The 15774-nt window shown below is 41.8% G+C and overlaps 1 protein-coding gene across 2 annotated transcripts in view; it reads right to left on the reverse strand.

Moving 5' to 3' along the window:
* Positions 1 to 1119: 1119 nt before the first annotated feature.
* Positions 1120 to 15774, reverse strand: part of mctp2a (multiple C2 domains, transmembrane 2a) — a 33580-nt gene continuing 18925 nt past the window's right edge. For both annotated transcript variants that reach the window (XM_026176010.2, XM_026176007.2), the window contains exons 18-23: positions 12883 to 13002; positions 11020 to 11061; positions 6394 to 6503; positions 6154 to 6263; positions 4088 to 4185; positions 1120 to 1936 (exon numbers count right to left, since the gene is read on the reverse strand). In XM_026176010.2, the coding sequence (XP_026031795.2) occupies positions 1877 to 1936; positions 4088 to 4185; positions 6154 to 6263; positions 6394 to 6503; positions 11020 to 11061; positions 12883 to 13002 (540 nt within the window). In that variant the 3' untranslated portion in view covers positions 1120 to 1876. The remainder of the gene's footprint in view (positions 1937 to 4087; positions 4186 to 6153; positions 6264 to 6393; positions 6504 to 11019; positions 11062 to 12882; positions 13003 to 15774) is intronic.

Raw genomic sequence — 15774 nt, forward strand, 5'->3', positions numbered from 1 at the left:
TCCTCTCAGCACAGCCAAAACCAGCTCTCCCCCCCCCCCAAGCCCCAGTGGAGCCAAGAATGTAGGAGGGTTTCAGCCAGTGTGTGGGATTTAGCTCGTCAGAAGCTCAGGGTCACCTCCACACCCTCTCACTTTGAAATGGACCCCTGGTGGCAGCTCCTGGGAGAGCCCAGTGATGTCTCTATCAGCCTGTCAAAAGAGATAGCCCGGGGCTCCACCAGGTCCCCCTGAGCCAATCAAACTCTTCACAAAGCACAGATGGATGCTCTTTCACCAGCGTGCTACTCCTGAGGAGGAGGAGGGGTGGGTGGGAGGGAGGGAGGGGACCCGGCCGTGATGCTCAGTCCCCCAATTGGTTGGAACAAACTTCCATTGCTGGAGTCCACTCCTCAGTTCAGCTCAACTTCAATTATAACTATATATTGTATTGTATATTGTGAAAGAGAGTATCTGCCATTTATCTAGTGGGCAAAGAAGGAAATACTACTATTTCTAGTTTTAATTTCCTCTTATGTACTCTCATATATTCTACAGGATGCAATTATTTTGAAGAACAGTTCTTTAGTCACTTTGTGAAACATTTATGTGAGCAACATAAATAAGAAGAAATACTGTTTTGCACAATCAAAAATGATCAAAGATGCCAATCGATCATTTTGCGTATTTAAAATTAATATGCGCGGGAACACTGAGAGATGATACGCTATATCCCTTGACTTTGAAAAACTGTTGCGGGAATACAGATGGAAAAACAGAGTACGTGTGTGTGTGTGTATATGTGTGTGTACGTGTGCAACCATTAGATAGGCCAGGTGATTTTAGTGGAAATATAAAGCACTAAGTGCCGGGGATGGAGAGAGTACTCTCTGTGAGATGAGCTCTTTCTCTCTCATCTGGACCCTGTTATTGTGAGAAGGCAACAAAGCAATACATTAGGAAGCACACTGGAGCCACACAGCTTTGATGTGAGCTTGGTAACCAAGGCGCAGCAGTGGCCGGTGTGTGAGCGCCGTTTCAATGGCTGTGTTGTGTAATCAGATGTGTTTACTGTGTATTCAAGTAAAGAAGTGGTGTAATCCATGCTCACAAGAGTGCAGTTATTGAAAAAAAAACAAGAACTCAAACTGATCAAGATTCTTTATTCAGGATTCTTGCAGATTCTCCATTTGATGATGCAGACACGATGCTAGGAGGTAAAACTTGCACGTGAATTTAACAGGAAACACAAAAACTTTACTTAAGCCAAGCAAGTTGGAAATAATACATTTCATGACTATATTTGTTTCTGAGATAAAATTAGGAGTGCTTGTAGGATTACGTTAAATAAAGCAAATCTATACCACAAAAAAGATAAATTCAGTACTCTGTCCTTAATATTTTAAATATAAACAAAAAATATTATTTCACCACAGTTATTTAAAATATATGTGACCTTTAGTTAAATGAACATATAAAGAAAAAAAAGAACATTGCAGTGGTTTGTTAAGTTTGTATTTTCTTTTCTTTAAGGCAAATTTCTCAGTTTTACCAAAGTCGAAAAAAAGCCCCAGATGCTTTTCATTCCTTTCTAAATTATATCCAAAGATGAAGGCTGAGCCTCGCAATGCTCTTTTTTCTTTACCTCCAAGCTTGTGATTGACAGCGCCATGTGCTGCCCTCCTAGCGGCTGCAGTTCACAGCCCCTGTCAGGGGGGTGGCAAACACACAAGCCAGAGAGCGGCTAGCTGCCCCTCAGCAGCAGGGAGCAGAGTTAGGGTGGTATGATGGGGTGCACGGGGTCAGGGGCTCTGCTGGCACTGGAGCATTGTTGTCAGGTGGATTGCATCATGCCACATTTAGAAAGAGACCAGCCTTTCATCCAGCGTGTCCGCGGAGCTTACTTTTTCTTCCGCGCCTGGTTCTGGCTGGTGGGCGCTCTCAGCACACTGTACTGCACCTGTAAAAACAAACAGGAGTTTGGTCAGAGGCAGGTAATCCGAGCTCAGTGGAGCGCACGGTAATGGCTCCCCTGAGGAGAGCTGGTGCAGGGGAAAGCGAGGCAGGCTCGCCTGTAATGAATCATTTTTTAAACACAGGAGCAGAGGGGATTAATCACAGGGAGGAAGGATTTGAAGAGTCAAGGGTTCTGTACCAGTGAACGCCCCCCTCATTCTGCACCACAATCACAATATTAGAAACAGACATCAACTGCTGAGATGACCTGCCAGCCAGGCCAGTGAGGGAGTTGCGAGCTGCATAATCACTCAGTGTAAGTTATGTCCCCTAAAGAAAACTTTGTAAGTGTTTAGTGTTGTTTAAGCTGAGCGCTACCAACACAAGTTGATGTATAAGTTTCTTTATGACTTTGCAAACCTCTGAGTGACTTTAATTTCTCCGGGCTAAAACTGGACCTGAAATGTGATATTTGAACTTAAGACCTTGTTCTTTCTCCTGGCTACATATGTAGTGTTAAACTCAAGGAACTCAACTCATGTTACACACTTTCTCATCCATAAATTCCCGCATGTGCTTGCGAAATATGAATCGGGTTTATTCGGACGCTAATTTTTGTCTTTTTTAAAATTACCACCAAAATTCCCATCATATGCCAAAGAGGGCCGATCATAGGGTAAGCTGAAAAGACAAGTTGGAATTTGAAAACTTGCTTTGAAGCTTGCTCGCTGAGCTCAAACAATACGGTGAATCTGTTGAATAAAGGTAAGAACTCTATGCTAATTAGCTGCTCTCCATTATTAGAATGGGAGATGGAATGTGGGAACAAAGTGACTGCCTCCTGCATCAGAACATGAAACTGTCCTCAGAACTGACAGATGCTTCTTATTTCAAGACAGACACTGTGTTGTCAGAAGTCCCCGTTTGAGGCGGACTTTGTAGATGTGCACAAGCACTAATTGCCAAGTCACATTTGCAAGAAAGACAGGAGTCAATTTTCCTCCTTTGTGGTCTTCTGTGTCCACACCTATCTGAGGATTGAAGTTCTAAGTCAACAAAAAAAACAATATGTGGTTTATTGTTTTTGGGTCTCCTGTGTATATGATGTTAAGGTTATTTTTCACAGCGCATAATGGAACGTACTTATGATTAATCTTAAGAGTGTTTTGTTTCCTTTTTTTATGACTGAGGCTATTTTCAAGATGTAGTTCCTCTTTTAATCCAGGCTAAAAAAAAAAAAAACAGGGAAAAAAAAGTATTGTTTCTATGGGATTTGAAAATGAGTCAATTTCAAAGCTCAAATAGTGTATCCCAATGGGGGAAAAAGACATACAAAGGATTCTGAATCAAAATGTATTCACCACCTTGTTTTGCCAACTCAGTCAGCCAAATCTCAAACAACACAGGCTCCCTCCAACATCACAGAGAAGTCAGCAATGGCTTGCTGCAGAAGGACATCAAGGGTGCAGCTGAGAAACAGACTAGGGTGAGAGTGCCTTGCCAGATCCAGACTGTCAGGATTTCTCGCTCTATTCTGTCTGGTGAGTTACCTGCGAGATAAAGGCATTGTGTGGCACTTCATTTCCTGGCTAAGCAAAATCCTCAGTCAGAGAGCGCCGAGCACCCAGCGCCACTTATAACACCCTGACAGCTCCTCTCAGCTCTGTGATGTAAATGCAAATGACATATCAGCCATGGCTAATATGTAATCACATATGGCACCCAGCAAGTCGACTGGGGCTCGCAACTACATTAATTGACTCTACCACCCTGAAGTGACTGGGGCCACATCAGAGTTTCTCTGCTGACACAACAGCCAGACACGTCAGGAGCCCTCTCTGTCGGCATGCAGCCAATCACTGGCTTTTATGTCACAGCGCTTCAATCAGCCGTGCAAAATTGCTAATAACGGACAAGGCCTCTGCAATATGGCTGAGGAGAGATCTGAGCATCTCCTTATTCGGGCAATGCAGCAGCTACACGGAGTTGCACTGTGGAATAATTGGGGCAGGCCCGCTTTAAAGGCGAGTGTCCATTAATAATCAAACAAAGCCAGAGGATATATCTCTGCAACACTTGGGAATTCTGGTACAGCAAATAATGCGGACATCTTCAGGGAATTCTCTCCATATCTGTATGTAAAATTGGACCTTACCTTTTGAACATCTGAAGGCACCCTCTTGAGGAAATCCAGTATTTCATTACTGTCAATACTATATGGGTTGCGCAGCTTCTTGGTAAATTTGTTAATGCCTGTGAAAACAGGAATGCATTATTAAATAAAGCCGTCGTACAGGACACAAGTTTCTATAGTTTTATATAGTTTTGTACTGTAAATAACACCTATAATAAAAAAACAGTTGTGCAACTCTATCAGTGCAGAATTTCCCCACCTTGTTTAAGTAATAGCTGAAAAAGAACATGTGCAAGAAGGGTGTCGCTGTTGCAGTAAACAGTGTGTTAAGTGGATGAGTTGTACATAAGGAACATTATTCAAATATGATCTTACCCTTTATTAACAAAGTTTATTTGTAATTATTAGAAGGACTCCTGACCACATTCGCAGTGTGTGCTGCATCCAGTTTATCAAATCACCAGTAGAGCAGGTGGTGTACAACGATTTTGAATCAGCAGTAGACGCAAATCACTTTTCAGAACCTCAGTGCCAAATGGTCTCCCCTTTGACATCCTAGGATGTTATAGTAGAACTCTCAAAAACAAATGCTAAACATCTTCCCGACTGAACCCTGTAGATTCTTCCACAAAGGGTAATAATGGTCTCTGGATTATACCAGGAGACGCAACTTCCAAACAGCAGTATTACCCTTCGACATATAAATTACTATTTACTATTTGCTCAGTGTGCAAGTTTGAAGACTGTAATGGTGTCACATACGCACACATCAGAACAGGATATCCAGGAAGTAAAGTTTAAAAAAAGCAGGAAGTTTAAAGGAGATAGCGTCAAAATTTTATGGGAAGAAAAGTTTTTTCACAGATCTAGGCACGTCTGACATTTAATGGGTGTAAAATTGTGCATTAACTAATCAATGACAAGTGTTTATCAGTCACTCAAACAGTATTTATTAACCATTCATTAATCGGTTATAACGTTTTTGAACATGCATGCATCAGGTTGTTGTAAAATCACAATAAAGATGATTCAAAGATCAGTTATTAACCCATTGGCATTAGTAATTTTATAAACAAGTGAAAGATTATGTAACAACTTTAGCTTTAGCTTACTAAAGCATCTGAATCTCATTTAAGAATAAAATATTTAATTACCCACAAATGTACTATTCATTAATAGTAGTTACAAAGTGTTAGCAGTTACTTTAATTTGAACTATAGGTACTCGGTTATAACAACTTTTTTCCACTTTTGTTTGCTTCAATATGATCTTTTTGTGCACATCTATATTTACTTTACAAATAGTTCCATACCACAGAGGGAAAAAAAATCTCTTGGGTCTTGTAATGGGACCATTATATTCACAGCTCAGTACTGCTTGTACCTCAGCATGCAGACAAAGAACCTAAGGACTTAAATATGTGCAAGAAACTTGAAAGGCTTGCCTTGCAACCACAGAGATGGGGGTTAACTGGGAAGGCAGAGGAGTGTCTCAGACTGTGTTTTTTGTTTGATATGGTGGTTTTTTGGTATTGATTGTGTTGAAGGCAGTGTGGAAGTACAGTGGTTGTGGGCTTACAGCTGGAGGAGGAGAGCCTGTTAAGGGCAGCATATCTCCCTGACCACTGAGATGACGGTCTATTCTCTATGACTACAGCAGATAATGAGAGGCTAGACCAGGAGCCTACAGACTGCCCAAGGACATCATGTATTATATACAGCTTGCTACTCTACCTCTGCTTTGTTTTCACACAAACCCTCGGTCATACCTCTGCTGGGCTCTGCTACATCAGCCCACACTGGGCAGAGCAAACCTCTGCAGCTGTCTGATCTCTGTGCATTTGCAGAGGTGTTGAGATGGCATAGTTCTTAAATTAGTGTACTTCATTAAATCATGGATTAACAGTTAGGAAGACTAAAAGAAGTTGTGTTTTGCAAAGATGATATAGGTATATATTTCTTTCTATAATATTTGTAGAGATATTTTTGGTTTTATATATATGTATAAGTGGATCAAATAACAAAAGGTATTAAGTATCTTTTGTGAATTAAACATGCTTGCGATTTTTCTCCACATGTGGTACTTACCCCATATCAGTACAATGTATCGTAGTGGGATCAAATACAATAGCGCTGCTGCCACAAACAGCACCAAGCAGGCCAAGCACGACAAGAATGGGACAGACCAGTTGAATATGCTGTAAAAAGAATAACATGTCCAGTTAAGTTTTATATATACACTACAACAATAAAATGTTAGTAATTTAAATGTATTATGTATAATAAAATCCAGATATTTGGCAGGTAATTATGAAATAGTCATATTACTTCTTAACTCGCTCCCCGATGTTTGCAATCTCCTCCAAAACGTTCTGGACAGCCAGCACTACTTCCTGCACCATATATATCTTATCAATCAAACCCTTTTTTCCGGGTTCCTAAAGTGAAACAAAAAAAATGCACAGACACTGATGAGGTACACTGTATGTCAATTGTTGGGCAGAGTAGACAAAGACCAGTTTATCTCTGCTGTGCTATTATGTGTGATTTATCTATTGAATGGCCCGTAATGAGCAAACACTGTACATCTTCAGACTATGCTTTTGAAGATGAGACAGACTCGGCCATCCACATAACAGCTTCAGAGCACTGAGAGATTTCAGCTTTTGTCCGTCACACACAATGGAGCTGTTGCACAAGTGCAGCACAATCAAGACTCTCCGGTAGATGAAAAGTACAGAAAATGGCCATCTGCAATCAGACAGACTAGACGACCTAGACAAGAAGTGCAGGGGCCTCACAACTTAGGAGCGATTTTATTCCAGGAACCTGCACAGGACGAGTCTGAACACGTTTTGCTTCCTAGCCTATCCTAACATTCTCAAAAAAACAACAAAAAACACACACACACACTTCAACCTGCTTAGAACACCACGCACGAATATTATCACAACCATCACGACGCAAAGCGCGCTATTTGCTTTTATGCATTGAGATAATAAACAAGGTGGAAAAGCAATAAGTCAGAACGAGAGCGGATTGGGCTGTTTGTCTTGAAATGAAGCAAACGTGATTGCATCAAACTTGGAAATAATGGCAACTGTGAAGCCTTCCAGGGCAGAGAAGTAGACTAGAGATAACACGAGTAACACAAGCTAAAGAGGGCTGAGGAGCCTCACATCAAAAGGAGGAAATAATGACAGGAATGATGACAGAGAGAAGTGTGGGAGAGGGAGAGTGAGAAGGGGGATGAGAGTGTTGGGGGTGGGGGTGGTTGGCTTGCTCTAATGGACCCTAACAGGAGGCTTGAGGATGTCTATATGTTTGTGTTACAAGTCAGCTGAAGCAACAGCCAGTGTCCATTGACAGGGCGCAGACAGAGTGCCTTTATCAGAGCTTCATGAGGCAGCCCCTGGGAACACGCTGTCTGCCAGCACAGAGAGACTCCCCACTGCTGGGCCCACTCTCCTCCACGAAAGGCGCAGGAAGAGAGCAATTCCCACACTAGCGGAGCCTCCCCCACTGGGCTCCGATCTGGACAGACACTGAAGGCCTAGCACTGTCCAAAAAAGGAAAAACTATCACAAATATGCTTTCTGTGAGATTAACATCTCACGGTCTCATTATGAGGAAAGACGACTATCTGTGTGCACGCTTCGTTTTTGCTCTCCCCCCTCACTGCACCGGGAAACAGAGGAAACCATCCTGAGTGTCTTTTACTCCACATCAGGTGTTAGTTGAGCTGACTGGGGACGCTTTCAAGTTTATTTTGAAGGCGCGGAACATCTTCAGAGTTTGCTAAAAGCCATTACGAACCGTGTTGGTAAGCTCCTGCAGGACTTAGACAGCCACACATCAAATGATAGCTCATTTGATATGGAGCCTCGTCAGTTAGGCATTCCTTTCCTTATTTCCATTTAAACTTGTTTAAGCAGCCCAATTACATGACTTGGAATTCAAATATATTACAGTATGAGATACGAAGCATTATTTATCTACAACGGATACGCACGCAAGGTAAATCTAGGCCCCAAAAGAAAAAAGAAAAAGAGAGAAAACCATATTGGCTTTCATTTCTAAAAGAAAAAGCAGACAAATAGATGTGCTCTGAAGTATGCATCAAGAGGCAGAGCTCTCGTGATTATCATTATTCATCTGCTTTAAGATTCCTGAAATCCTCCATCTCCTTAGCGACCAAAACTGAAGTCCTTCCTACATTAATCATGTGATGATATTCTTTGTTCATTTCTCTTTTAAGCATGTACTTGAGCGCGAAGAAAACAAATAAATAAAAGATCTCCCTCTTAAATGGGAAAGGATGGCTGAACTGGGAATGGACTAAACGAGGCCTAAATGTCTACTGATTAGAAAACCTGTGTGAAATCATAGTCTCATTTCAGATAAAATTGTAAAAGCTTCCTTTTAAGGTGCCGTAATGGAGAACCAATTTGATCTCCCACACAAAGGTAAACATGCTCTCACAGACATGTGGAGCTATCAAAAGCTGGGGGGGGAGAAGCTCATTTAGCATCATTTTAATTAGAATAAACGGTGCCAAATTTGAATTCTCAGACTGAATCTTTTTTTTTTCTTTTTTTTTTCCTGACATGGATACAAAATCTCTCTAAACAAAAAACACCTGCGTTCCTGAAACAAGCTAACAAACAATTTGCTGAGATAGGGCTTTAATGTAATGTTGGGTCCACATGCAGCACGACGTGCACATCACAGATCACGACATGGGCAGTCTGTCTGGCTGGCGTGCTCAAGGAGACCCAGCGGTGAATGTGGACTATCGGGTGAGTGATGGAGTAACCCCGCAGCCCAGTCTAGCACCCCCACAACCACCTCCTCACCCCCCCCACCAACTCCCCTGGGCTGGGTTCTGCGAGCAAGTCAACCTCAGACTTGGACGCGGGGGTGTACAGGCTGTTTCCTCTTCCCTGTTCGTTTCTGTTGGAGATCTATGGACTTGTTTTGCCTCTCTGTTTCTTTATGTTATGATTAAATATTGTCTATGTGCTCCATTGATACCTAAGGCCAAAGGGAAGTCACTTTGGCCACACATAATTTGTAAGCCCTCTCCTTCCCTGAGGACAGATTTGTTCACAGGCAGGGAATCTGTTCTGTATTATCCTGCTGTAATGCTGCCTTGCCTTTCGTCTCTCTTTAACGTCATGCCTTCACATTCTTGCCGCTCTGACTGAGGTTTACATATTTCCTTCCTCAAGGGGGAAAAAAGAGGGGGAGATAAAAACATATTTGAGTGGTAATCATAACCTTCTCAGAGGGAAAAGAGACTGTGGGGAAAAAGTGAGGCTTTGAAGTCATCAAATTTAACACTGATCACTCTTTAACCCCAAATATTTTTAAAGAAGACTTTGATAGGGTGTGTAAAGCTACACTGCTTGATCTAACTGCATGATATCGCATTCAAGTGACAGCAAGACCATAACAAGACTTTCAAATAAGCCACTTTAAATTAAAGCTGACAGCTTAAAACAAACATGGGTGACTGCTTAATTAGTAAATGAAAGGAGATATTTCATTTCCTCTGAGTGTGAAAGGGCTTAGAAGGCTCATGGAAAAACCTTTCAAAAAGCTTTAAGAGGTGAAGGCTGAGTTTGCAAACACATGGTGTATATATAGAGAATCATAAACCAAAGCAGTTTGTGGGAGGAAAAAAAGAGACATTTCTCGCTTATGTGTTGAAGTTTCAAGGTGAAACCAATAATGATTTTTCTGACCTCGTAATGTAATGATGATTTGGTCAATTCAGTTCCCAGTTCAATGTGGATAAAATGCCGGATTCTCTCAGCGTTGCCGCTGTTTGTTTAAGCCTCGGTTTGCCTGTTAGTAGCTGTGATAGGAAGTGTGGGTTTTCCACTTTGTATGTGCAGACATATCACACGAGTTTCATCTGTGAATTAGCCCGTCCTTTCAGACAGGATTTGCAGGATGTGCCTGTGTTTTTAAACAAAGCTGGCTTTTTTTTTGTAGCCCCTGGTTATCACAGCAGAATATATTGAGCACATTATGGATATGAATCCTGGGCCTAGACACGCAGCACAGGGGTCATTGCTTGGAGGCTTTGCGTTAGTTCCACACTTCATTGCCATAAAGCAATAATACACATCCCTGTTAACTTTTTTCCCTTCTGTACTAAAAAAACAGCGGGTTGAGTATAATTGAATATTATCTGCTGTGGGAAGTATAATTTTCAGGCTACTTAAAGATTTCCTGTTGTTCTGTTTTTCAAGCGATGTCATTATTATTTATGATTTCTCACAAAGGAAAAGTGAAGATAAGTGATAACCTTTTGGGGTGTGGTATGTGTTTGTTACTGTATCCCGTTCTAAAAGATCATACTCAGTGTAACTTCTCCCTTTAGAAAAGGATGACATAAGAAAATCTACTTATTTTGTCCCCAAAAGCGGACTCGAAATCTACCTAATGATGCGGTTTGGATTTGTAGAGTGCTGCAGAAACTCTGTGCAATGCATTCAGGATTGATACTGAGTGCCCAGAGGAAGAGAACAAAGAGCTTTGTGCTACAACTGTTTCACAGACTTTGAATGCATGAAAATATGGAAAAGAGCTTCAGAGAGCTGTCATTGTGACTATGCTAAAATACTGACTAGGACCCGTGTGGCTTTTTTATTTTGTCTGAATATTTCCTGAGAAGAAATTTGCAAAAGAATCACAGCTATTTGGTTGAATCGGGTTTGTCTCTGCCACAAGCATGCACGCATCGCCATGTTTGATTTAACCTTAGTTATTCAGAAAAAAATATTTAAAGGATTTTTGCTCAAGCCGTTGTGTAAAATCACAGTGAAATGTTAAAACAGCATGCGCTAAAATATGTATTTACATTCATAGTGAAACTGAGAGGAAATAGCATTCTAGCAGAACAAGTTATCCCTTAAAATGCAAGAAGGAGACAACATAAAATACCTTCTCGTCTTCCTCCTCGTCGTCACCTATGGTCATGTTCACCTAAGAGAAAATAAAGGGTAGAGGGTGAGTTCCAACGAATGGGACATGTGGGCACTGGAGCATTTTTAACAAACACCTAGTAATGAAATTTTCTTTGAGTACATTCACCCCTATTGGGAGAGGCTTGTTTCCATAGAGACTGCATCACAGGGGTGACCTCACACAAAAGCAGAGGTGAAAAAGGGCCTTCCTCACAAGAGCACTGTCACACCAAAGCAATCTCTTTTCTTCACAACATAAGCACACAGAAAAACAGAAAAGGAAAGAAAAAACACATTTAATTTGGATGTTGTTGCCTAGATCACTTTATATCAAGTCATCCCTGACCCCTCTGTGGTGCGCGCTGTGGCATTGCCTGGGCACAGAGTTGTGTCATTGCCGGCCAGAGGGTCACATGAGGGTGACAGAGGCTCCACACTGGATATGAGGTTGATCCTGGGCTTTAACATTGCCCAGGGATGGCATCTTGAGCCAGCAGCCATAAACACAATGACTGGGACAGAGATTTCGCTTTGGGGAGGGTGCGTGAGGAGGCCAGGCCCCTGGCTGGCCAGTGAGAAGGCTTACAACACAGTGAAATTGGGGGGCAGTCAGAAGTGTGAACAGCATTAACCTTCACAAGCATGTGTAGGGCGAGAATAATTTCCATAAGACTAGATAGAGAAAAGATAACACTGTTGAAAGACCTACAGTCTTCCACCTACAGATGTGGACAAACAATATCAGCAGTCTGTAAGCTGCATCGCATATTCATAGTCACTTCATTTGAGTGGCTTTTTGCTGCTTGAGGTTTTGTATTTGGAGACAACATAGAAACTAATGTTACTAGCTATGAGCTGCATACAGTGGAAAGCTGCCACAACTGACTGTAGTGTTGGGGAAGATATTTTTTGGGGAGTGGCTCAAAAAGTAATGATTTATGTTGCTGTATTTATGCCCCATGTGCACCAAAGGAAATTAATTCCTTCCACCGCTGGGTTAAAGGGACAAATCCCCCCTAAAAAAATTTACATATACACAAATGTACACATTTATCTCAGCTGTAGTCCTCCTTTATTCACAAATATTATTTCAGTGATAGTCTGCCTTCTTCTGAGTAGAATGAAACCAGATGGCACTTATCTCGAGTCTCTCAAAGCACCAAAAAATAAAATAAAGAACTATGCAGCAATGTCTCTTTCCGCACACCAGGACCTGGTCATTCAAAAAATCCAAAAACATTGTTCTTAGCTTAATGTGGAAACTGTTTTCGCTCTTACCAAACTATACAAACCAACCGTATCACTCACATGAGAAAGTCCGTCTACCCCTGGCGAGTTGCTTGTGCTGGTGACAGCACAGCAGGATGTAAACACAGTGTCCCCTCCCATTCCGATGTAATTTTAGCTGCTTGACTCTTTTGGTTGGCAGATGTAGATCGTAGAAAGAAAATAGCTACTGTTTTAAAATCTGCTCACAACAAGGTTTGTGAATCTTCACTCAAAAAAAAAAAAGCTGATTTAATTCAATGTAAATTTTGAAATGTAATTTTGCCACATAAGCACAAAGAATCCTTTTTGGAATGTTTTTGAGTAACCAGGTCACATTTTGTTCTTCTGCTTTGAGGATCTTGTGCCAAAAAGAAGGCAGCTTACAGGAGATAGCTCCAAAACAGGGCAATTCACACCAAAACAATCTACATGGATGAAGCACAGTGGAGGGCAGAGAGAAAAAATGTGATTGACTTTGAGATGAACTATCAATTTAACTTGTTACAAACTGTTGCACTGTAAAACCATGCATTTGAAGAAAATACTGAAGTTACGAGTCCTCATCGCTTACCAGGTCTTGGTTGTAGCTGGCCCTTCCTGTTGAGAGCTGGAAGTAGTTCCAGCCTATGAGGAGAAGCAGGAAGAGGGGAAGCATGAAGACTTCCCAGTGCCACACTGTCAAGAGGAAGATCTGAGGAGAGAGAACATGACAGTATAAAGCAAAGCACACAGCACACACCACTGTACCCTCACCCAGCTTTCAAATCTCAGCAAACCTTTTCACAGAACAAAATATATAATGGTTTTAATCACGTCCTAAATTTCTTGATGACAGCTACAGTACTAAGCTCGTAAGATTTACAGCCAGTGGCAACAGATTTTACCCCTGGCAGTTTGAAAGTAAAAGACATTCAACTTTTAATATCATGAAATCCTATTTGCAGTATACACACAAATAGCACTGTGCTGGCAGAGTGCCTTACTGCTGAACAGAAAGTCTGACATGGATAGGCATGATATGCTGCCTTTTAACATCCACATCAAATCCTCTTAGATTCAGAGACAGGAACGCTTTCTGACGAAGCACATATGGCAACTAGAAAAGCATTTGCAACATTTACCCCCTCCGTGGCAATGATACTGAGAAAAGCCAAGACCCCTGGTAGAAATAAGATGGATCACACTGAATGAGTAATCCCTCATAATTCTGTAAAGGAGTGGTGCTAAGCACGTTGCACAACACCCACTGCATTTCACAGCAGAGCACTAATTGGACGGCTGTATTTAAACCCATTTAGTGACAGCCTAATGAGTCTGCCTCCAACTGAAATGATCGGGAATGTTTGAGGAGGATCACACCAGCAGGTTGACATGGATGAAATCAAAAAACTTTTAAATGTCCCCCACACGCTATATTAGATGTCCTAAAATGTAATAAAATGCGAATACGTGCCAGTGCACCCAACATGGCCCACTTTTATTTACCACAATTCATCTTGCGTGCTGAAATTTTGCGTATACCTTTTCTGTAATTAATGCTTCCTTTGCAAAAGTTACATTAGCTTTCACGTCCATTTCAAACGTAGTGTAACTACTATGTTGAACCCACACGACGGTCACAGTGTGCAGTCTAGGCTCAAAGAGCTGGAGGCTGCTTAGAGTATGAACAATATGTTCGAGTTAAGCTCGAGACAGGATGTGAAGCACTGAGGCCTTCAGGCCCCAATAGCAGGCCTGTAAACAGCAGACTGCTCCTGTCACAGCAACCATGCGGAGTCTGTGCATGTTGCTCTGGGGGGCAGTCTACCTATTGCCACACCAGGCCTAGGTTCAAACAGCCACCAGGGAAACGTGTACCGTGACTAATGCCGACAACACTGTGGCCCAAGAGCCCTGGGCTTCGCTACTGTACTGCTTATTATCCCCTCTATGCAACCTGGGTGGGAGGGGTGAGTGGGCCAAAGTGCCGTGCAGAAAGCAGTAAGATCACCAAGATGCAAAAAATGAACAATATAAGCAATGTGTTATTGTTACAGCTCATTTGAATTACGTACACAAAAACAAACTAGAGCTGGTAAATGATTTTAAAAAAAGGTAAACAATGAATATGCATGATGTGCAGATATAGCTGCGCTACATCTCCTCTCGGTTATGAATAACTTACGTCATGTGTTGTCACCTGAGTTCCCATGAGGCAATCTAAAGAAATGCTCCCCTCACCCCAGAGGAATTCTGCTGGCTGGTGGACAGGTAGCTTGTCATATTCCCAGTATTTTCATTAAAAAAAAAAAGAAAAGAGAAAAAAGGGGGGAAGGGAGGGTGTGCCTGGAAACTGACACAAGCCCAGCAGGAATGTTGAACCTCCTTGCCCTCCCTGCAAAAGCTTCTACATTAACCACTAAAGTCTAATTGCTTGGTCTCTGTCTTCCTGTGCAAGTCAACAGAGGGAGCCAATTCATTTCCGCCCAGGGAGCCAGCAGAGAGAATCTGTCACAGGTATTCATAATCGCCCACTAATGCAAATTTCTTCTCACAGCGTTCTGGCTCAGTGGACAAGATAAAAGCCTACAGAAATACAATGCCTTGTGTCTAAACTGAGTGCTTAAATGAGGGTATAAACCAAAACTGTCAGAAATATCTTCTCAATTCCTCCCTCATGGTATGTCAACCCATGTGTTCAGGATTTACATGCTTTTTTAACACTAATAAAAACGACGGAGAGAAACATCTGGGAGAGGCGCTCAGATTCCTTCACTCAGGTGTGCACACTGAGACTTGGCCGTCAGATATTCCGCAGTAATGAGAGGAGGCAGGGCTATTCCTTCCCCCTGTCTCCGCACATTCTACAGAGTTTCTGTGAAATGGAGACGGAGCTAATTCCCCACTTAAGTGGTTTATGTTTTATTAGCAAGCAGCTGAGTGATTAAAGGACATATTGGACAAAGTGCAGCCTTTCAAAAGTAAGTGTAAATTTGTAGGAAAATAATCTCGTTTTTAATTGCGTTCAGCTCCATTTCCGAGCCCAGCCGCATATTTTAATCGTCTTTTTGTCAGCATGACATTGCTAATATGTTGCACAAATACTTAAACGGTGATTTATTTCACCAAAAAGGACACAAAGCAGCAAATGAAAGCCAGAGTAGTAATAATTAATGATATACCTGGGCATTGCGGTTTACCCACAGCAAAATTGGATAACGAGCGACTTGTAATTGAACAAGTGTTGGTATGTATGTCTGGAAGGAGTGTCTCTAATGCAGGAAACCTCCCTTGACAAACACCATTTAGCTGAAAAATGTCTGTATGATTATGCACATGGTGCCTAGGGAGAAAAAAAAGAATGAATTAATAAAACTATTAGCACACGGTGGAGTAGATGATGGAGATGCACTCTCCTTAGCCACCTGTAAGCGCTTGGAGAAGGGGGCAACCCTGGGCAGAGCAATTCTGCCAGGAGGGTTAA

Source organism: Astatotilapia calliptera, chromosome 7 (assembly GCF_964374335.1).
Source record: "Astatotilapia calliptera chromosome 7, fAstCal68.1, whole genome shotgun sequence".
In the NCBI taxonomy this organism is placed as follows: Eukaryota; Metazoa; Chordata; class Actinopteri; order Cichliformes; family Cichlidae; genus Astatotilapia; species Astatotilapia calliptera.